General features: G+C 43.8%; 3 protein-coding genes across 3 annotated transcripts; 2 read left to right on the plus strand and 1 right to left on the minus strand.

The window, feature by feature from the left end:
* Window positions 1-102: 102 nt before the first annotated feature.
* Window positions 103-7,679, minus strand: LOC115406563 (sodium-dependent multivitamin transporter-like). Its single transcript, XM_030116675.1, has 16 exons — window positions 7,426-7,679; window positions 4,828-5,287; window positions 4,666-4,731; window positions 4,323-4,374; window positions 4,160-4,227; window positions 3,915-4,069; window positions 3,664-3,804; window positions 2,845-2,974; window positions 2,657-2,745; window positions 2,340-2,452; window positions 2,164-2,234; window positions 1,995-2,081; window positions 1,143-1,312; window positions 966-1,072; window positions 768-889; window positions 103-553 (listed from the first exon to the last, which is right to left on the minus strand). The coding sequence occupies exons 2-16, from the start codon at window positions 5,173-5,175 to the stop codon at window positions 431-433; spliced, it is 1,842 nt and encodes a 613-aa protein (XP_029972535.1). The 5' UTR covers window positions 5,176-5,287; window positions 7,426-7,679; the 3' UTR covers window positions 103-430.
* On the plus strand, window positions 7,629-12,026 carry cenpo (centromere protein O). The gene is made up of 6 exons (XM_030116676.1): window positions 7,629-7,837; window positions 8,009-8,160; window positions 8,787-8,937; window positions 9,022-9,293; window positions 10,271-10,430; window positions 11,675-12,026. The coding sequence occupies exons 1-6, from the start codon at window positions 7,816-7,818 to the stop codon at window positions 11,782-11,784; spliced, it is 867 nt and encodes a 288-aa protein (XP_029972536.1). The 5' UTR covers window positions 7,629-7,815; the 3' UTR covers window positions 11,785-12,026.
* Window positions 12,027-13,370: 1,344 nt separating this feature from the next.
* Window positions 13,371-17,347, plus strand: LOC115406565 (protein yippee-like 5). Its single transcript, XM_030116677.1, has 3 exons — window positions 13,371-13,520; window positions 15,424-15,595; window positions 15,678-17,347. The coding sequence occupies exons 2-3, from the start codon at window positions 15,455-15,457 to the stop codon at window positions 15,900-15,902; spliced, it is 366 nt and encodes a 121-aa protein (XP_029972537.1). The 5' UTR covers window positions 13,371-13,520; window positions 15,424-15,454; the 3' UTR covers window positions 15,903-17,347.
* The last annotated feature ends 969 nt before the right edge of the window (window positions 17,348-18,316 follow it).

Here is an 18,316-nt window from a genome sequence, read left to right on the forward strand (position 1 = left end):
AACTCATAAAATAGCTTCGTTCAGAATTTACAAAACATGATTTATGTATTAATCACAGATTTTAGAGGGACATTCATCAAAACTCAGTTTAAAAGAGAGAAATGACAATAAGAGCTCTTCTGTTTTATTAGAAAAAAAAATGCATCAGTGTCTTCCAGATATAGTACAGTAAAAAATGACTTTCTTCAAAAGTGAGGCTTCATCATCTCACACAAAAATTAGACAATTAAATATAAAATTAAAAGTAGAAAAGGTGTTGGTGCTCTCAGGACACCTCATTATTGTAGAGCGGTTCCAACGGGATCAGCAGCACGGATTCTCTTCACAGGACGTTAAAACATTGACGGTGCAAACTTGATTCGCAATCGCTGTGCGTCGCTTGAGTCAGTCCAGGAGATCCGCGAGAAGACGGCGTCCGGCTCTCGCGGCCTCACACCGCACTTTCCCACTCGGTGTGAGTCTGCGGGAGAAAACTCTCCATGTCCTCCTGCGGCGGGACGGCGAGGCCGTTCCTGTCCTCTGGCTTCGGAGGAAACCTCTGCTGGGCCGCGGGCTGCAAGACAAAGCAGAGGACTTTAAAGAAATCATGGAATAAATAGTTTAAAATGGTTTTATAAAACCATGTAAAAACTGATTTTCATGAAAAGACGTAATCCCTCTGAGAAGAGCTGAGCACAGTTTTTAATGACCCATCCCCGCTTTAAAAGATCAAAATACGATGCATCATGTGAAGTTTTTTGCTGGTTCTGTGAAAACTGTCGGCCCACCGTTCGTCCCTGAAGAGTCTCACAGCAGCACTTCTTCCTGAGGCGTTCAGGTAATAAAGCCGTCAGCTTTTCAAGCACGGGGTAGATTGTTCCTGGCGCCACGTTTTCCTTTTTCATTGGACCTGAAAGGAAATGTGTGTGAAATCACTCTAAAAGAACAGGCCGTAAAGAAGCTGAGCTGGTAAGAGGAGAACTCGCCTGTGATGGCACTGATGACCAGACCGACCACGATGACGGTGAAACACGTGAATCCGCTGTACCACATGTAGGACAGCGAATAAAACCTCCTGAGTCCGGACGGCTGGCTGGAAGAGTCACGAAACGATCAGGAGAAAAAGTGAGCGACAGCCCGAAGCAGAACAGAGCGGCTCCTACCTGACGGTGGCGTTGAACGACGCCTCAACGAGAGACGTGGCGTTGAGCGAGGATGGCCGGGCGCGGCAGTCCGGAGTCAGCGGTCTGCCGCCGGAGGCCCGAGTCACGATGCTCCCGATGCCCACCCAGAAGGCCACGGCCAGGCCTGCACCCAGACCCGCCACCGCGCCCTGGAAACAACCGGGAAGGAGATGAAAACACCGCTGTCTGCTGGTAATTCGAGCAGGAAGTCCTCCCCCTTTCACACAATGTTAGGATTCATCTGTGAAAAACATCGTTTGTTGTCATTTGTTCACTTCTGTGACACCCGGCAGTCAGACTGCTCTTCAAAAATATTCTGATCGAGATGCCGGGTAATCTCATTCCAAAGTGATTTTTATCAAAAGAATGCGTGCCATCAGTTCATGAACTGGAGCAGGTGAGGCAGCTTTATTTGTAAAGACATGTTCCAGTAATAATGTAACTGAAAGTATTTCACAGGAGCAAACATCAACAGGTACTAATGCAGAAAAATAAGAAGCTACAAGGTTGATATTGATACAAATATCAATAAAATACCTGTTTTCAATATGAATTTCCTGTTTTGTGCATTTTGTTCTTGATCTATTTTGATAAAAGTGTCAAATAGAAACTTCTTCCTCTATGTGCCACTAGACTAGAGGCATTATGTCCACAATTTTAGAATAAACGTATTCAGAGATTATTCCCCAAAAATATTTGATCAGCCTGGCATGATCTGCATGTGAGCGTTCACATTTTTCCAGAGTACATCCTATAAAAAAATTGTGTTTTTCATGTAAATATTTGACGGTTTGAAGGTGTTACAGATCCCACTGGTGAGATTTAACTTACGGTGGAGTTCGCCCACGGGAAGAACATCCCCAGACAAAACAGGCCCAGATTGGGACCGCCGACCATCCCCAAGATCTTCAGAGCCACCTGGATTTCAGACACGACTTGCCGTCAGTACAAAAATACTGAAGTGTTGATTATTGTGTGATTGTACGAAACGGGAGCTCACCAGTAAAACCGAATCGCCCATGAGGTGAGTGAGATAAGCCATGGCCAGACACAGCAGTCCATAGGACAAGGCTGACGAGAGGAGGCACAACAGAGAGCAAATAATCAAAACAAGAGAGAGATTTATTGAATTTCAAAAAAGTAAGATCACTTTCAGGTATCTTTCCTAATTCTCACCTAAAACTTTGGACACTGTTGTCGCTCTTGCTTCAGTCATGGAGGGAAAATGTGGCTTGATGAGGTCTTCCATGGTCACAGTGGCCAAGGAGTTGAAAGCAGAGGAGATGGTGCTGCACAAGAAAAGCAAGAAAAGAAATGGAGAAAATGCACAGAGATCAAGTTTCAGTCCATCAAAAATCTCTTTGCAGCTTCATGCGGTTCATAATGCAAACCTGTGCAGTCACACTGGCTTCTCTTCTAATGAAATAAGTTTGAAAATGTACGATCAAATATCAGTTAACAGAGCAATCAGATATTAAAAAAAAGTCCTTTACCTAAGAGCTCCGCTAAATAAACACGCAACAAAAAGTCCAGGCAGTCCAGGGAGTCCCTGCAGCATATCCATCACAAAGTATATCACCATCTGTGAAAAACAAAATCGTCAACATATTCAATGATATTCAAATCTTTCATAATCACAGAGAGAGAGAAAAAAATAAGATGAACAGAGAACTCGGCTGACCGTATCTCCTGCCACGCCGCTCAGCTTGCCCGAGTGGTCCTCTCCGCAGTAGCGAGCGAACATGACCAGGCCGGTGACGCAGCCCAGGGCCAGCGCCAGCTGCAGGGAGGGAAACACCATGTAGCACGACCTGCAGGCAGACAGCGGCGCCGCAGCGTTACACCACAGCACATCTGCTCCCTGTGGGCCTCTCCTGCACCTTCAACTACTTAAATATCTCCTGACATGCTAATTAAAATAAATTAATATGTGTGTTCTTGAAAAACAAACAAACAAAACAAAACAAAAAGAAACAACAACTAAGCAGAACAAACTTTTGACCTATTCGTTGAGCTGATCCTTTTCATGGACATTATTGCTTCCTATTGTTCCTTTCGCATGCTTTAGAACTTCCAGTTATGGCCGGTCATAACATAATAAACCGATAAAAGGAGTAGGTAACCACAAGCCAGTTCAAGGATGTGTGTGTGTAAGCGAGAGAGAGATATGCCAGTTAAAAACATCTTTGATAATGTTAACGCAGCCATCCAGAGGTTCTGTTCAGAGCTGCTGTTTCAAAGTTCAATCTCAGCTCGAGCCAGTGCTGTGAAATTTAAAACAATCAAACACAGTGTCAGTAAATTTTCAAAGAACTTGTAGTGATTTTTACACCTGTCCCTAGATTGACGTAGATTCAGCAAAGTGTAAACACAGAAAAATGCTGAAAAACTGGTTTCAAACGGCTTCCAACAGATTTTGGCTGCTGAAACCTCCTGCTTTTTATTACTTTCTCACATGCGCCTCTGATATAGTGGGCGATCTCGGCGTTAGCGAGCGTACCGGACAGCCTCCCTCTCGGTGCGGGCGCTCAGGTACCGCTGCACCTGCGCCTGGTTCACCCCGTACAGCGACAGCATGAGGAAGATCCCTCCGACCCCGAGAGTCCAGAAGGTGTGTCGCTCTGTGGGATCCGGGTTCAAGCTGAAACAGGCAGATTCAAGAGGTTCCTCTCACAGCTGTGAAGTTGATATTTAAGTGTATGAACCGGGATTTATTTGATTGAGAAAGCCATTCCTGGTTCGGAGACTCACTCCAAACCGGAGATGCGGTTTCCTTCCCAGACTTTCGTCCACACTTCAGAGACTCCTCCGGTCTGGTGCACTCCCACCACGATGACCGCCAGCTGCCCGGCGAACATCACCACGGTCTGAAACACGTCCGTCCAGATCACCGCCTTCAAACCACCCTGCAAGCAAAAACACTGGATTACCACTTCTGGATAAAAAAATGCATGAACGTTAATGTAACGTATGGGATCTCAGGCAGCTTCACTCACCATTGCTGTGTACAACGTGCACACAAGTCCCGTGACCAGCACTGTGCCCCACAACTCAAATCCAGTCACTGAAAGAGGAAAAACACACAACAGTGAGACACAAAAATAAATCTACATCTGTTTGATTTGAACCTGCAGAGTTCAGTGTGTTCAAGTTTCACACCTGCATTTAGTGCCAGAGCAGGCGTGTACACACACACAGCCATGTAGATGACCTGGAGCGCAGCACGGGACGGACAACAGAGGGAGAACATGAGGAGCTGATCCACTTCGGTTTGTACTTTAAATATGAAGCTGAAGCCAGAGGCTTGAAGAGCAACAGTGTAGCTCAATAATAAATGTGGAGTGTTGCTGCGATGCTGACATTTGTGACCTTTTTCCTGAAAAGCTACAGCAGCACATCAGGTTCTGCTTATCAAACTTTGATATGATAAAATTAATCACCCAAGTTGCAATTTCACCAATATCTGATCTACAACTTGAGGTGGTGACATTCATCCACCCACCATCTGGAAGATGAAGGTCAAGGTTCCACAGATCCGCACCACTTTGCTGAAGCGCAGCTCCAAATACTGTGAGATGAAGGAAAAACAAGACCAGAAATGTAGGTCAAGGGGATAATTTAAATCTATGAAACGAGGAAGAGATTAAAGTCAGCCTTGGGGTACCTGGTAAACACTGGAGAGCCGCAGTCTGTACAACAATGGAATGAAAACATGAGCTGGAATGAGGAGGCCCAGGATGTAGGCGCAGCCCAGGAACCAGTACTGGGTGCCGTGAGCCGAGATCTCGGCCGGCACGCCGATGATGGCCACCGCCGACTGGAAGGACGCGATGAGCGACAGGGAGATGGGGAGGCAGCGCATGCTCCTGTCGGCCAGCAGGAACTCCTGCGTGGTGCGCTGCCGCCCCCCGGACAGCGCGTAGAACAGCCCGATGCACAGCGAGGCGGCCAGCAGGAGCGCGAATATCACATAGTCCGCCACGCCGAAGTGCTTCTGGTCGGACGGGTCCATCGCGGTCGCCGGTCGGCTGCGGCTGGGGGAGACGGCGAGCTTCTGCAGTGGCACGGGCAGACGAGGAGAAGAGGTTTCTGTTCACATCCATCCCTCAGCGCAGCCCGGGAGCCTTCAGGAAAACACGGGAGAGGAGGCACCATCACAACTTAAGGAATTTGGGCTTCTGAAGTTTCAGCCTCTCAGCTGGACTCACTGATTCAGGTTTTCAAAGAAATAGATATGAAAGCTCTGACACCTGTATCATCACAATAATGTGAGCAGTTCCATGAAAAAAACCTCCAGTGTTTGATACGCTCCACACACAGGCTGTGTTTAAGCCCCCCCCCCCCCCCCCCCCCCCCACCCCCCGGCCTGCTTGCAGCTGGTCCAAAAATAATGACAGCTGCTCTGAAAATGGGGCGAGGTTCAAGTCCAACAGGCAGTCAGGAGCAGCAGCAGCAGCCAAGGCCACACACCTCAAACCCCTCAACAGACTTAAGGATTTCTTTTTTTTTACAACATGTTTCCTCAGGAAACGACTCACTCTGACTAAGACTGTTGTGCAATTCTCAAACACAACCTTCAACCAACGTACAAAAGGACGAACCGTTAATCACAAACTGGATTAATGAGTTGAACAAAAAAGGAAAATGTCATGTTTGAACAACAGATCACAAATATTAAAAAAGGAAAGCCTGTGGAGGAGATGAAGCAACACTGGACGGAGGTGGACCTGCAAGAGAAACGAGTTTAACAATCTAACCAGGACTCCCCACGTCGACCACCTCTTCTGTTATAAACGCAAACGAGAGGATTCCTGGTGAACAGTACGCCGACTGTTGAACCAGTGAATTCACCCATTACCTAGATCGGAGTCAGTCAACTGCTCCGTTCAGGGGATGCCACAGTGGATCACGTTACGTGTTTCTCCTGCTGCCTGGCAGCTCTTTCGCCAACAGTCTTCAATAACCTGTTCCCACCGCCCCGCCTCGGCGGCCCCTCTGACCGGTTCATCAGTGATAACTGACACAGATCCTGCTCAACTGCGTGAATAATGAGACGGTGACTCCTTCTGAGATCAGTCGTCACATGTAGAGGTAGGTAGGGAGTTCATAGAGCCTCACACACACTTATAAAACCACAAAAAAAATGTTGTGTTCACCTAATATGACACCAATTTATTTACCAATTTATACCGGTTATAATTTCTATATGAGGGTCTACAAGTCTTTGTCTATTTACCAAATATTACTGCTCCTGGTTTTGTGGTTGAACTATTGTATGCACTGTATGTATTGTATACATAACTTATTTACATCTTAATATTTGCATATGCTTGTGTATATATCAGACGTGTTCATCATAAGGCCCGGGGGCCATTCATGGCCCTTTAGATGTGCTTCACTGGTCCTCAGGCTATCACTGGGTTGTAAAGTTGTTAAAAAATTGTAAAGTAGATGGAAGTTAGTGCACATGACACATGTATTACTTTAATTCATTAAACAGAAATCAGTGGTTCAGTGAAAAACTTCCATTTTTATTTACGTGCTTGCTGAACTTGTACTTTTGAAAAACTGAACTGAGCGATTACAAGACGAAAACAGGTAATGATGAGAGAAAATGATGCAGGGCAATAGTGGAACAAGCTACTTTTTATCAAGAGATAATTTTCTTATAGCGCAAAACTGAAGTCAAGTGATGTCTATATGCTCCATAATAGTGGCAATTTTTTAATGTGACCACTGCATTAGTTACCCACAGCTACATATATACACATACCTACTGTAAAACTTTATGTCCTTGCTTTTATTTCAGTTAGATTGATTTTTGGATTTAATTGTGTTTATATGGGCTTCTGTCAGTGCAAGAATAATAATCAAATTAGTCTAGCTGGATTTCTGGAATAGTAAACACGTGGGGGGAAACAAGGTCAAAACTGTGTACAAATAAACCAATACATTGGAAGACTTGCCAATTTTATCTGTTGTAAAAGTATATTATTCCCTCACCAAAACGCCCGTACAAAGACATAAATAACAGATCACAATAGAAGATCACAACCCAAAAAATCTACTATGGATTAACAGTTGGGATTATTTAGGAATTATTATTAAATCTACTTGTTTATTTCGCCAAGTGATCCTAAAATCGGAGGGTGAAGCTGCATAAATCAACTGACGATGAGGGGATAAAAGCAGAAAACCAGTGCGATTGATAGCAGCGGTGTAAGTTTGCGGGAAACGTGCGCTGAGATGACTTTACGCTCACCTTTGCGCCGCTGCGCTCCTACCCGGGAGGCACCATGCTGCTCCGGGACGCGTTCAAGAGCGCCGCGCTGCTCTCGACACACTTGTTCTGGAAACAACTCCCAACTCAAATCTTAAAAAGTTTAACCCAGACGCGCCGTAATCACGCCCGCCGCGTGCCTCTAATCAAAAGACGCGATTCTTCGGGACTGAGAGGCGCTCAGACGGAGCGTGAGTAATCTCCTCCATCGCTCCATGTGACGGAGCGCCGAGCGCAGTTTTCTTCCGGGGTGGAAGTTGTGGGCGGCGGTGTCGCTGTTCGGCCGCGGCAGCCGCCAAATTCAAAACACTGACCGTGGGCGTTCGTCTCACCCGAGCAATCCGCATAATCGAGGAAAACAACGCGTGAAACATGGAGGGAGCGTCTAAAAGAGGTGAGTCTGAGCGCGTGGAGCGAATCGATGTAGCATCACGGCTAACCCGGTTTGTAGCGATGCTATGTTAGCTTAGTGATGCTAGATGCTAGCATGTTTTTGACTCATTAATTCGTGTTGTTTAAAAAAAAAAAGGGGTCAGAAGTGTGTACGTATTGTTTTTATTTGCAGGTGTTTTGAGCCACCTGAGTCAGCTGGAGGTGCAGACGAGGAGCCGGAGGAACCAGCCGCAGCAGCACTACCGAGTGAAGGAGCTAAAGGCTAAAGTAGAGGCGCTGATGCTGCAGAGGGACCAGCTGAAGGCTGAGATACACGTCCTGAAGGTAGGAGGTTATAAACACATCCTCAAAGTGGGATTTTGGTCTTTTTTGGTCAGGATTATGGTCTTTATTTCTAGGTACTGGTCATATAATTTGCATGCATAAGTCCAACCTGTTCTTTATTGTTACTGTAGTGCATCTTGGGTAATATTTTTGATATGAAAAGTGCCTTTTAAATAAAGTTTGAAGGTAACAAGCAGAAAAGTACAGAATGATAGCAAAGACGATGAGGTGGGGAAATGGAGACAGATTAGTCTTGCAGGATTCTGGGACTTTATTTCAAGCAGTGAGATGTTTGTTTTCACTCTTACAATGTGTATTAGAATGTTTCAAGCATTTTTTACAGTTTAATTCTAATAAGCGTCTGAGATTCCACAGTCAAATCAGAAAAAAAATAGGACTTTGATGAAATATTCATATATGTTGAAATGATGCATTTTGGACACGCAAGTTAAAAGAAAGAATAATAAAACAGCTTGGAATAATTTTATTGTTGGTGTGTTAAATGTCAAACATGTTCCATTTTTTATCATTTTAATTAAATCACAGCTCAAACCCTCTTTCCTTGAGGGACGTGGACAGTCACAGAAACCAAACCTCTCAACAGATCTTCATGTTGTTCCTCTCAGAGCCTTCACAGACTGAGGTCGTCTCTAGACGAGCAGCAGGACGGCGAAGAAGAGGAGGCCATGAACGTGGAATCAGAAAACTCCGATCTTCTGCGGCTGATGGGCAAACACATACAGCTGCAAGACCTTCTACACGCTCATCACCTCATCGGTATCAACAACCAGCGGCATTCTTCTTCTCCTCCTCCTCTTCTTCTGCTTTCACAGATTTATCAGCTTCTCTCTTTTCCACCAGGTGGATACGACATTGTGAAGACCAGGCGAGGCAGAGGCGCGTGTTTATCTCTGCAGACGGCCTACGAAGGCGTCAGCCTGGACACCTACAACCTGGAGATCGACCTGAAGCCAGCAGTGAGGATCAGCCAGCACAACATCCCCCCGTTCTTCCCCCTGAGCAGCCTGGCCGAGCAGAGCAACATGCAGACGGACCTCCGGGGCTTCCTGGACGCCCTCAGTCGGCATCTCAACGCCTTCGCCGGCCGCAAGCAGCAGCTGAAGCTCGTCAAGGTCCGCCGCGCTTTGCTTTTCAAAGATGATGACAAGAAATACAAGATAGTTCTGCTTTCAGGAGTGTTTATTTTCAAGATCTTAAGCAAATTTTTATAATTTAGAAGAGAAACATCTGATTATTTTTGCAGATTTTTGTCTGAAGTTAAATAGTTCTACGACATATTTTTGATCAGAGTTTGATGACGTTTTAAATATTTCAACAGTAAACAGAATTCAGAGGCTGTTAAAGATGAAAAAAAGGCAAATAGTCAGCTTTGAGTGTGCTTTGTTAGTAGTAAATGGTGCAACATCTTTCGGTAACACTTTACTTGAAGCACCTGGTATGAAACATTATGAGTAGTTATAAACACTCATAAATGATCACAATGCTTTATAGCCCACTATACAGCATAGGGTTAGGGTTAGGTACTGCTGTTACAAAGCATTCTGATCATTTATGAATGTCTATAACTGTAGTTATACAGTGCTATAATGTACTTATAATGTGTTATACTGGGGTGCTTTAAGTAAAGTGTTACCCATCTTTTTAATAGAGGTAAAGATTTAATACAGAATGTCTGTAATTGCAGTCACTGCCTTGGTTATTGGAATTTTAAACTCATCGTGCTGAGTTCTAAGATGTTCAGGCTAAATTTATTTTCCAAAAAGTTAGAATACACTCAAAAAGATTCAGTTTTTGCTGTAATTTAATTCCTTAACTATTCAGCTTCCATATGGTTTAGATTCAGATATTTCAAGTATTAAGTTTCGTTATGTTTTTGTGACTGATCATCTTGGATTAGCATCAAATTAGTTTGCAACTAATATGTTGTAACGCTTAATTTAAAGCCAAGTGGATTGAGCACATCAGACATTTCCTGCATTTTTTTCCAACAAAATATTGTAAACTCAAACAAAAACACATGTCATGCTTGTTGTAAGTCATAAAAATCATACGTTATATGGTAAAAAACACAACCAAACGTTCTTTGCAGGAGCAGCACGAGAGCGTTGAAGTGCTGGAGAGCAACGTGTTGATTTCCCGGCTGGTGCTGATGCTGACGGTGCCGAGGGAGAGGCAGGCCATGCTCTGCGTGCTGGAATACACAGACCGCACCAAATGTCTGCCCACACGGGTCCACTTCGAGTCCAACGGTAAGATTTCCACCTGGTCTTCAAGGCTTTTTTTTTTTTTTTCTTTTGTTCATACAAACAAACTTTGTTTTTCTCTTGTAAGTGTGTTCTGATGTATTTGATTGAAGTTTGAACACGGCACGAATCAGACAGGAAGTGAGGGACCTGATGAGTTCAGAAAAACTGAGAAATGACATAAATACAGAATAGTGCCAAAATAACTGATAGTGTTATTGAACAGATGTGCAGTTACCAATCAAATATTTCAGGTGTCTTTGTTACTTCTGTTTTATTTCATCTTGAATTCATCACATGCAATGAAAATGCCATGTCTTATTCTTTTTTTTATTTTTAAAACTTAGAATTACATGATATCTTTATAGAAAATGCAAAATTATTCAACAGGTAAGGTGTTCAAAGCTCATGAGTGCAGTGTCTGCTTAAAAAAAGAGAAAGTATATATTCCTTTAAATGCAAAGGTTTAGAGAACTGGACTAGACAAGAAACAACAAGAAAGCCTCTTTCAAATAAAGTTTATACATTTCTAGTGGAGTCAGTAGATTAAGAAAAATGAACTAATTAATTAAATCTGACAATGATCAAACATAATTTATGAACTTTTTCAACACAAAATCACCAATTTAATGCATGTAAATGGTTTATTCTGAACCTTTAAACGTAAACATTTTGAATTGGTTTGCAATTTTTTTTCTTATTTTTTTTGTTAGATAGGGTGAATTCTAGTAATTGATTCCCCAAATGTTCACATAGTACTGTAAGGATTTTGATTTTACTATTCAAAATGATCCTGTCCTGTATTGTTATGAACTCTCTCTTCATCTGTTTTAGATTCATTTTAATATTAAATCTACAACTGTTATAAAACATAATGTTGAATTTGTTAAATGTGGCCATAACCTGTTGCTGAAAGTGAAACTAGCTGAGGACGGTGTCGGCTGGTTTTCTGCCTGAAATAGTTGTTCAGTTTATCAGCGGATGTTTGTTTTTGTCCCTTTAAAGCAGCAGCTTTCAGGCGTTTCAGCTCACAGGCCACATTCAGCCCCATGAGAGCGAGCAGAAGATCAGCTTTAGACTTTGGTTTGTCGAGAAGCTGCTGCTGAAGGATGATTTTCTTTGTGTTTGACTAGGAAATCTTAGGAACAATTAAATCATGAGTCAGTTTACACATGGCTGAGTTGAGGGAGCAGTTTAGCCTGGTTGTGTATGCTCCTTCTCTGTAATGAACTTCCATGTGTGTGTTGCAGATGAGCAGCTCCCCGACGCCCCCCCCTGGAATACAAACTGCACTTTACTTCTGGAGACTCCTCTGCACAAAGCTCTGACCACAATGAAGAAAAGCAGCTGTATTGTTTGATTTCTTCAGTCTCGTGCGAAGAGCGAACATCTTTTTAGCGATCTGTTATATTAATACACCCTGACGATCCAGAACATTGTGACTGAATGCTGTGTAGGTCTTCCTTTTGCTCCTCTGGAGCTTCAGTGCAGTGGTCATAATGTTCTGGCCGATCAGTGTACATACTTGTTGTGTTGTGATGAAACACTGTCTTTCTTTTTTTGTGTTGATTGAAGAATAAAGAGAACAAACTTCCCCCTCTATGGAGGCTGTGCGGTCATCTCCACGTTGCCTTTCTCCTCCAGCTGGTGGATGAACGACGCCACTCTGTTGGTTAAAGCTTCCCTCTGAAGCTGCTGCAGCCTCTCCGCCTCCTCTTGAGCTCGCCGCCGCCGTTCGGCCAGCTCCTTCTCCGTTATCTTGTCAATCGTCGCAATGTTTTTCATCTGCATGAAGGACACGCTGCTGTGGATGCTGCCTCTGTGTCTCACTGAGCCGGAGGGTTTGTTTGCGGCCGGTGGAGCCGATACGGAGCGCCCGGGCTCTGCCCGGGAGTCCCCGGCCCGCGGCCGCCCTCTGCCCCCGTCCGACGTGTGCGGCGCCCTGCCGCAGGGCTCCTCGGCGCTCCTGTACTCCTGTATGTCTCTCATGGCGATGCCGACCGTGGCTTTGGGTTCGCAGAGTCTCACCATCACCAGTCGCCTCCCCTCGCTGCTCAGCGAGGCCCTCCGCTGCTGCAGCAGCTTCACCGTGTACCGGTACTGCTTGTCCAGCATGTCGAGTTTCTGCTGCAGGTCTCGCTTCTCCTTTTGGTTCTGCACTCTGATCGCTCTCTGCAGCACAGGCCTCCTGTAGCTCACATCCATTTCATACGAAGACTGGAGAAAGAAAAAAAATATTTTAGATTCATTTCTCTCTCTCTGTAAACAGCTTTCTTTTCAATCTGAATTTTAGAAGATGTAATTTTGTTACCAGATCTGCGTGCGCCGTCCCATAGAGCAGTTGTGCAGGTGTATTTGCTGCTATGTTCGTGTCAATGCATGTAACATAATAGCCTATTGTAAAGTGTGTGTCTAGTGAAAAGGATTGCTGTGCAGCGTAATTGTGCATCAACACATTCCTCAGAGATTGAATTACAAGACAGTCATGGGACCCTTTTGCATCTTTATGCAACAGAATAAACAACAGCTCAGAGATTTGTCTGGTTTTCTTCATTTATCATGGTACTTTAATCTTGTGTTTGTGGAACTGCAGCATTTTATTTGTGGCAAATAACTTACTGTTTTTTGACAACACAGGACTTTGCTTTTGAAAAAAGGATTAAATCTAACACATTACAAATGCGTAACTAGAATTAGAATTTTTAAGTATCTATTTTGCCAGTATCTTTTGAAGTATAATATTTATTCATCAAAGTAACATTTAAACAACTTAATCCACTCTTAAAGTTATCATATTGAGTACACATATAGTTTTAATTAACGTTTTCAACGTGAATTTTAAGTTTATTTCAACAGAAACGAGCTGTGATTCTGCCTGTCGTTGCGCTGCGGCGCCCCCTGGCGGCCCCTCGTGGCGCTGCAGCAGCAGCGCAGCCGGATGTTGACAGTGTGTGAAGAGCCGCTCGCGCAGGAACAGCTGAAAAAGGAAAACAAAGCCACGACGACGCAACACATCGCCAAATGAAATAAACCCAGAAAACGAGAGACATCTTCCTCCGCCGAATCCCACTGCGTCGCTTTGACGATACCGAAAAGGTAAAACAGCCACCATTTAGAAATAAAGCAGAGATAACGTTTTGTTGTTTCTTCTTTCGAGTCTGTTGTTAGCATAGTCGGCTAGCTAATGTTAGCTTCTTTCATTCGTAATTCATGCGAAGCAAGTCGGTTAAAATGAATAAAACCCCCACGGAAAGCAAACAACGCGTTTCTTTTTGTGAGTCGGGTAAACGTCGTCCCATTTTAATTGGAGGTTATAGACCCATACGGGCATAGATTTCGAGCCAGCTGCCCTCTGCGGTCAGCATTACAACAACAGGCAGGAACACGAAGTACTGTTCAGGGATCAGAGAGAAGAACACACCGAAATGAACAGCTTTCAACACCAATTCATTCATGCGCGGTTTCGACTTCATTGTTCTGATAGTGAGACTTGATGAATGCGTGCAGTTATCTCCAGGTTCCTCTTCCGTTTACCACTGGTAAGACAAAGAAATACATTACAGAAGGTTACTTTTAGCAAATAGTGTCAATGGTTAAAGCTCTGCCTTCAAAGCAACCTCACTTCTCAGTTCTTCAATGAACTCGCATGCATACAGTGTTACAAAGTAATGTGACCTACAGCACTGTATGTTGATCATATTACTCATTGATGTGAATGTGTGACAAATGAGCAAACTGAAGTATTTGAGGTTAATGTGTGTTTTTTTTAGGGACAGCAGTGCCCTTTATCTTCTTGAACTCAATCAAAACCACACATGACTGCACTGTGTTTGGTTTTCTTTTTTGATCATGCACATTGCCAAAAGCAATGCTTCACAAGCAGAGCAGCTGTTGAGTGGTTCTTACTTCAACTTAATCTGGATTCCAAATTTCAGCTGCACAACATGCATTACATACACAAACAGTTGGCAAAAGAGGCTGCTAATTTAAAGGTAAAAACTTAAAGGCCATAAAATAATACAGGAAACAGGTAATAACAATTTCAAAACAGTAAAAAAAAATAATTAAATACAAGAGGTAAGATATTTAGGAGTTTGGGATGCAGAGGAACAAAAGAAAAGCAAACTTTACTATTTACTGAAAGGTAGCAGGAAGCAGAAATGTATTTTTTTCTCAATTGAAACGAGTAATCAAAGTTGGATTTACAGTCGTCAAGAAGAACAAAAGTCAACACAGTTTACTGGCATCGAGCATCTGATTGGCTGAATTTGTTGACAGGTCTAGTATGAATGCACGGTGGGTAGAAACAAACAGTTTACTGTCGTTTTGTTGACGTGTATGTGACCTACACACATCAATGTCAGCTTTATTTCTACAGCATATTTAAAAAGGCCTATGGCCAGCCAAAGTGCTTCACAGTACAAAATAAAACAGTAAAAATACTAGTGCTGTCAGTTTTAATCGCATTGATCACAATTAATCATGATTAATTGATGGAGAGCTGTCAACAATTAACTTTTTTAAAGTTAAGATTAATCGCAATGAAGAATCTAATCTTCATAAATCAGTCCCAATGTCAGGAAAAAGACTATTATCCTCTAGTTCTTTTCTTTGACCCAATTGGCAGACCTCAATGGATTAATCTCGATTAAAACTGACAGCACTAAAAAATACACATACATGCAACAATCTAGTAACAGATATTGTCACAAAAGATTGTAATTTTACTGTATAACAGCCCTAAAAATAAGTAATTATGGAGATGAATTCTGTTTGAAGTAGTTAATTAAAACCTCTGACATTCTAATACAGAAGTAAACAATAAAGCCTTTTAACAGCAGAGTTTATGGCACAGTGGTTTTGTTGGCTCACATAAGTGTCTCTCATGACGTGATGGATTTTTTCTTGCCAACTCTGCTGAATTGCGTTATTGTTTGAAGTAATCCAAGTGTTTTGAGATCTTATGACTTATTCTTTTTTTTTTTTTTTTTTTTTTAAGCCTTGATCCAGTCACTCCCACAGATCAGAGGATGGGCCGTATCTTCTTGGACCACATTGGCGGGACCCGCCTCTTCTCCTGTGCCAACTGTGACACCATCCTGACTAATCGCTCTGAGCTCATCTCCACACGCTTCACCGGCGCCACGGGCAGAGCGTTTCTCTTCAATAAGGTACGGTGTGGTTTTCCACTCCAGCGCTCCGCCGTGTATTTGTCCAGAGATTGAAAGCGTGTGTGACGCTGCGTCCCTGCAGGTGGTGAACCTGCAGTACAGCGAGGTGCAGGACCGGGTGATGCTCACCGGCAGGCACATGGTGCGAGACGTCAGCTGCAAGAACTGCAACAGCAAGCTGGGCTGGATCTACGAGTTCGCCACCGAGGACAGTCAGCGGTACAAGGAGGGCCGCGTGATCCTGGAGAGGGCGCTGGTGAGGGAGAGCGAGGGCTTCGAGGAGCACGTCCCCTCGGACAACTCCTGAGCCCCTGGACGGTGGATCAGCTGGTTGCCGGGAGGCTCGCTCGCCGCCCTCCCCTCCCTCTCCTCCACCCCCTCGCCTCTGCGCCGCACGCCACAACCCGCAGACTTTGTGGTCGGTGAAGTTCTGACTTCACCCCCCTCCCCACAGCTCCTCCCCTGTGACTTCACACCTGCTGATTAGACGATCGGTGCGCCGGGTCCGTTCTCACCGAATCACCCCCCACAAAAACACTCCTCGATTTATCCGTCACGGGGCCGTCCTCCCTAAAAAAAAACATCGTCGGGACACCGTTAAAGAGACGCTGGTGCACAGTCACACACAGTTTCCACCTTCACACAGCATGCAGCACCACCTCCATGCATGTGTAATAAACCGGTCAGTCAGCTGCTTGTTTTATTCACCCAGACAGCCGGAAGCAGCTGATCGTCACACGCCGGTGAATGATTTTTGTGGTATTTGTGCTTCCCTGTGGTGAACCTAAGCCTCAGTGTATTTGTCACTGGTCAGCACCAAATGCAGTTAAAACACAGTTGCTGTCACGTCTGTATCACTTAGTTTTTCTTAGCTTGTGGTTGAATCGATATTGTGTTGGGAGGGGGGAAAAAAAAAAAACTCATCCAAAGGAAACCATGAGGACCGCACAGATTGATGTCATATTTAAATATTTATGTTGTGCTTGACCGTGACAGTTATTTCTTTACATCTGGTTGACATGATGTGCATTTCTTTAGATTTATCTCAACATTTCTTGGTTGAATGCTGCAGTGCGCGGTGTGGGAGCGGCATACCGGCCAGGTTCCCGTGCGAGGAGCGTCGCGTCGCCGCGGTGACTCGTCGCAGGCTCGTAGCTTCCGGCCGTTTGTCATCGGCGTGACGGCGACGGAGCGCGTCCGAGACGCGAGGGAGACGTCCTCTGGCTGCCTTTGGGGCAGCATTATGAGAGGATGTGTCACGGAGGCCGGTGACGGTGAGGGGACAAGATATCTGGAAATCTCAGGCAGTAGAGGTGTGTGCACACTCTGCAGGAACAGGGACATTTCACTCCCAACCTTTTATCAAAGATTATTCGGGAGTCGGGGTATCCTGTCCAGATCCAATGACTTTCTTGATCTTTCAACCTTTAAACAAATTTTTCTCTCAAATCTGACAATTTGATCAAATCAACACCGAATTAAACGCGATTCAGCTGCTGGAACCTTTTTAAAAAAAAAAAAAAAAAATCTGTATTAAGGTGTTTTTGTTCAAAAGTTGACTTGACAACACAAAGCCAGGCCAGCTGTAATGGGAATTCATCTTTTAGTGTCCTTTGACTTGGCCTGAACCTCTATTTTATACTGTCAAAATGTTAAAGAAGGAAAAAAAAAAAAGTTTCCTTGACATTTAAGGTTAATTTGCCCCTGCCGTAGCGTTGTGCCATGTCAGTGTGTGGCTGCCTGCAGCCCTCAGTTCTGACATGTTAATGTTCCGCTGACTTCTACAAGGTCACACCAAACAGTGTAAGTGGTCATTTCTCTAAACATGAACAAAAAAAAAAGGCACTGACCGTTTGTGTTTCTGAGCCTGTGCAGTGACCACGTATCGTTAGCATTTTATTGATCAGCTAGTTTTCATTTGCTTTTTACATTATATGGTCGTTATTTTATGGTTTGATGTGTTTATCTTACTATTATCTTGGATTTCTGGGTTGCTTCTTATGGCTTTGTCAAGATTTTTCTCTGATGTCATTTATTGAAATAAAGTTGTTCAATTCAGAGCTCAGAGTTTGATTCATGTGGAAACTCTTTTCAAAATCCTCACAGATAAAAAAAAAAAAAAAAAAAAAACTGTTTCACATATTCTCAAAGTGATGGCTCATGATGGGACAGAGGACAGAACAGGGTGGAGTTCAACAAAAATAAATCCGATTTCAAGTGGGGGACCTGCAAAGTAAAATGGGTTTAACTGAAACTCGTGGAAGGGGTTCAGAAGAAATAAATAATACCTTTATTAATTCATTTTATTGATTTGTCACTGGGAGCTGGAATGAAACCAGCTCACATTGAGCAAAAGGCAAGCGAGTCTGAACAGAGCAAACACGTCATCAATATGGAAAACATGCAAACAACGTAAAACCCTTGAGACAAGTGTAGCTCTTTCCACCACAGACACTGAAAATACTGGTATGGGCGTGGGCTACTTCATCTAGTTTTACTTATGATTTCTATATAATGCACAGTCACTGTAACTTAGTTGTTTTTTTAAATGCAACATGAATCTTATGTGCAGCATAAACATGGACCTAACATGTTAGAACCCTGGGAGGGAAATGAAGGAGAGAAAAATGCCTATTTGCACAGGGAGAACGTTTTGACGTGAATGAACCATGAGTGATTCTCAGCCTTGGGCCTCCTGGTGGCAGCAGAGCACCGAGGACC

The sequence above is a fragment of the Salarias fasciatus genome, chromosome 19, assembly GCF_902148845.1.
Source record: "Salarias fasciatus chromosome 19, fSalaFa1.1, whole genome shotgun sequence".
Lineage (NCBI taxonomy): Eukaryota > Metazoa > Chordata > Actinopteri > Blenniiformes > Blenniidae > Salarias > Salarias fasciatus.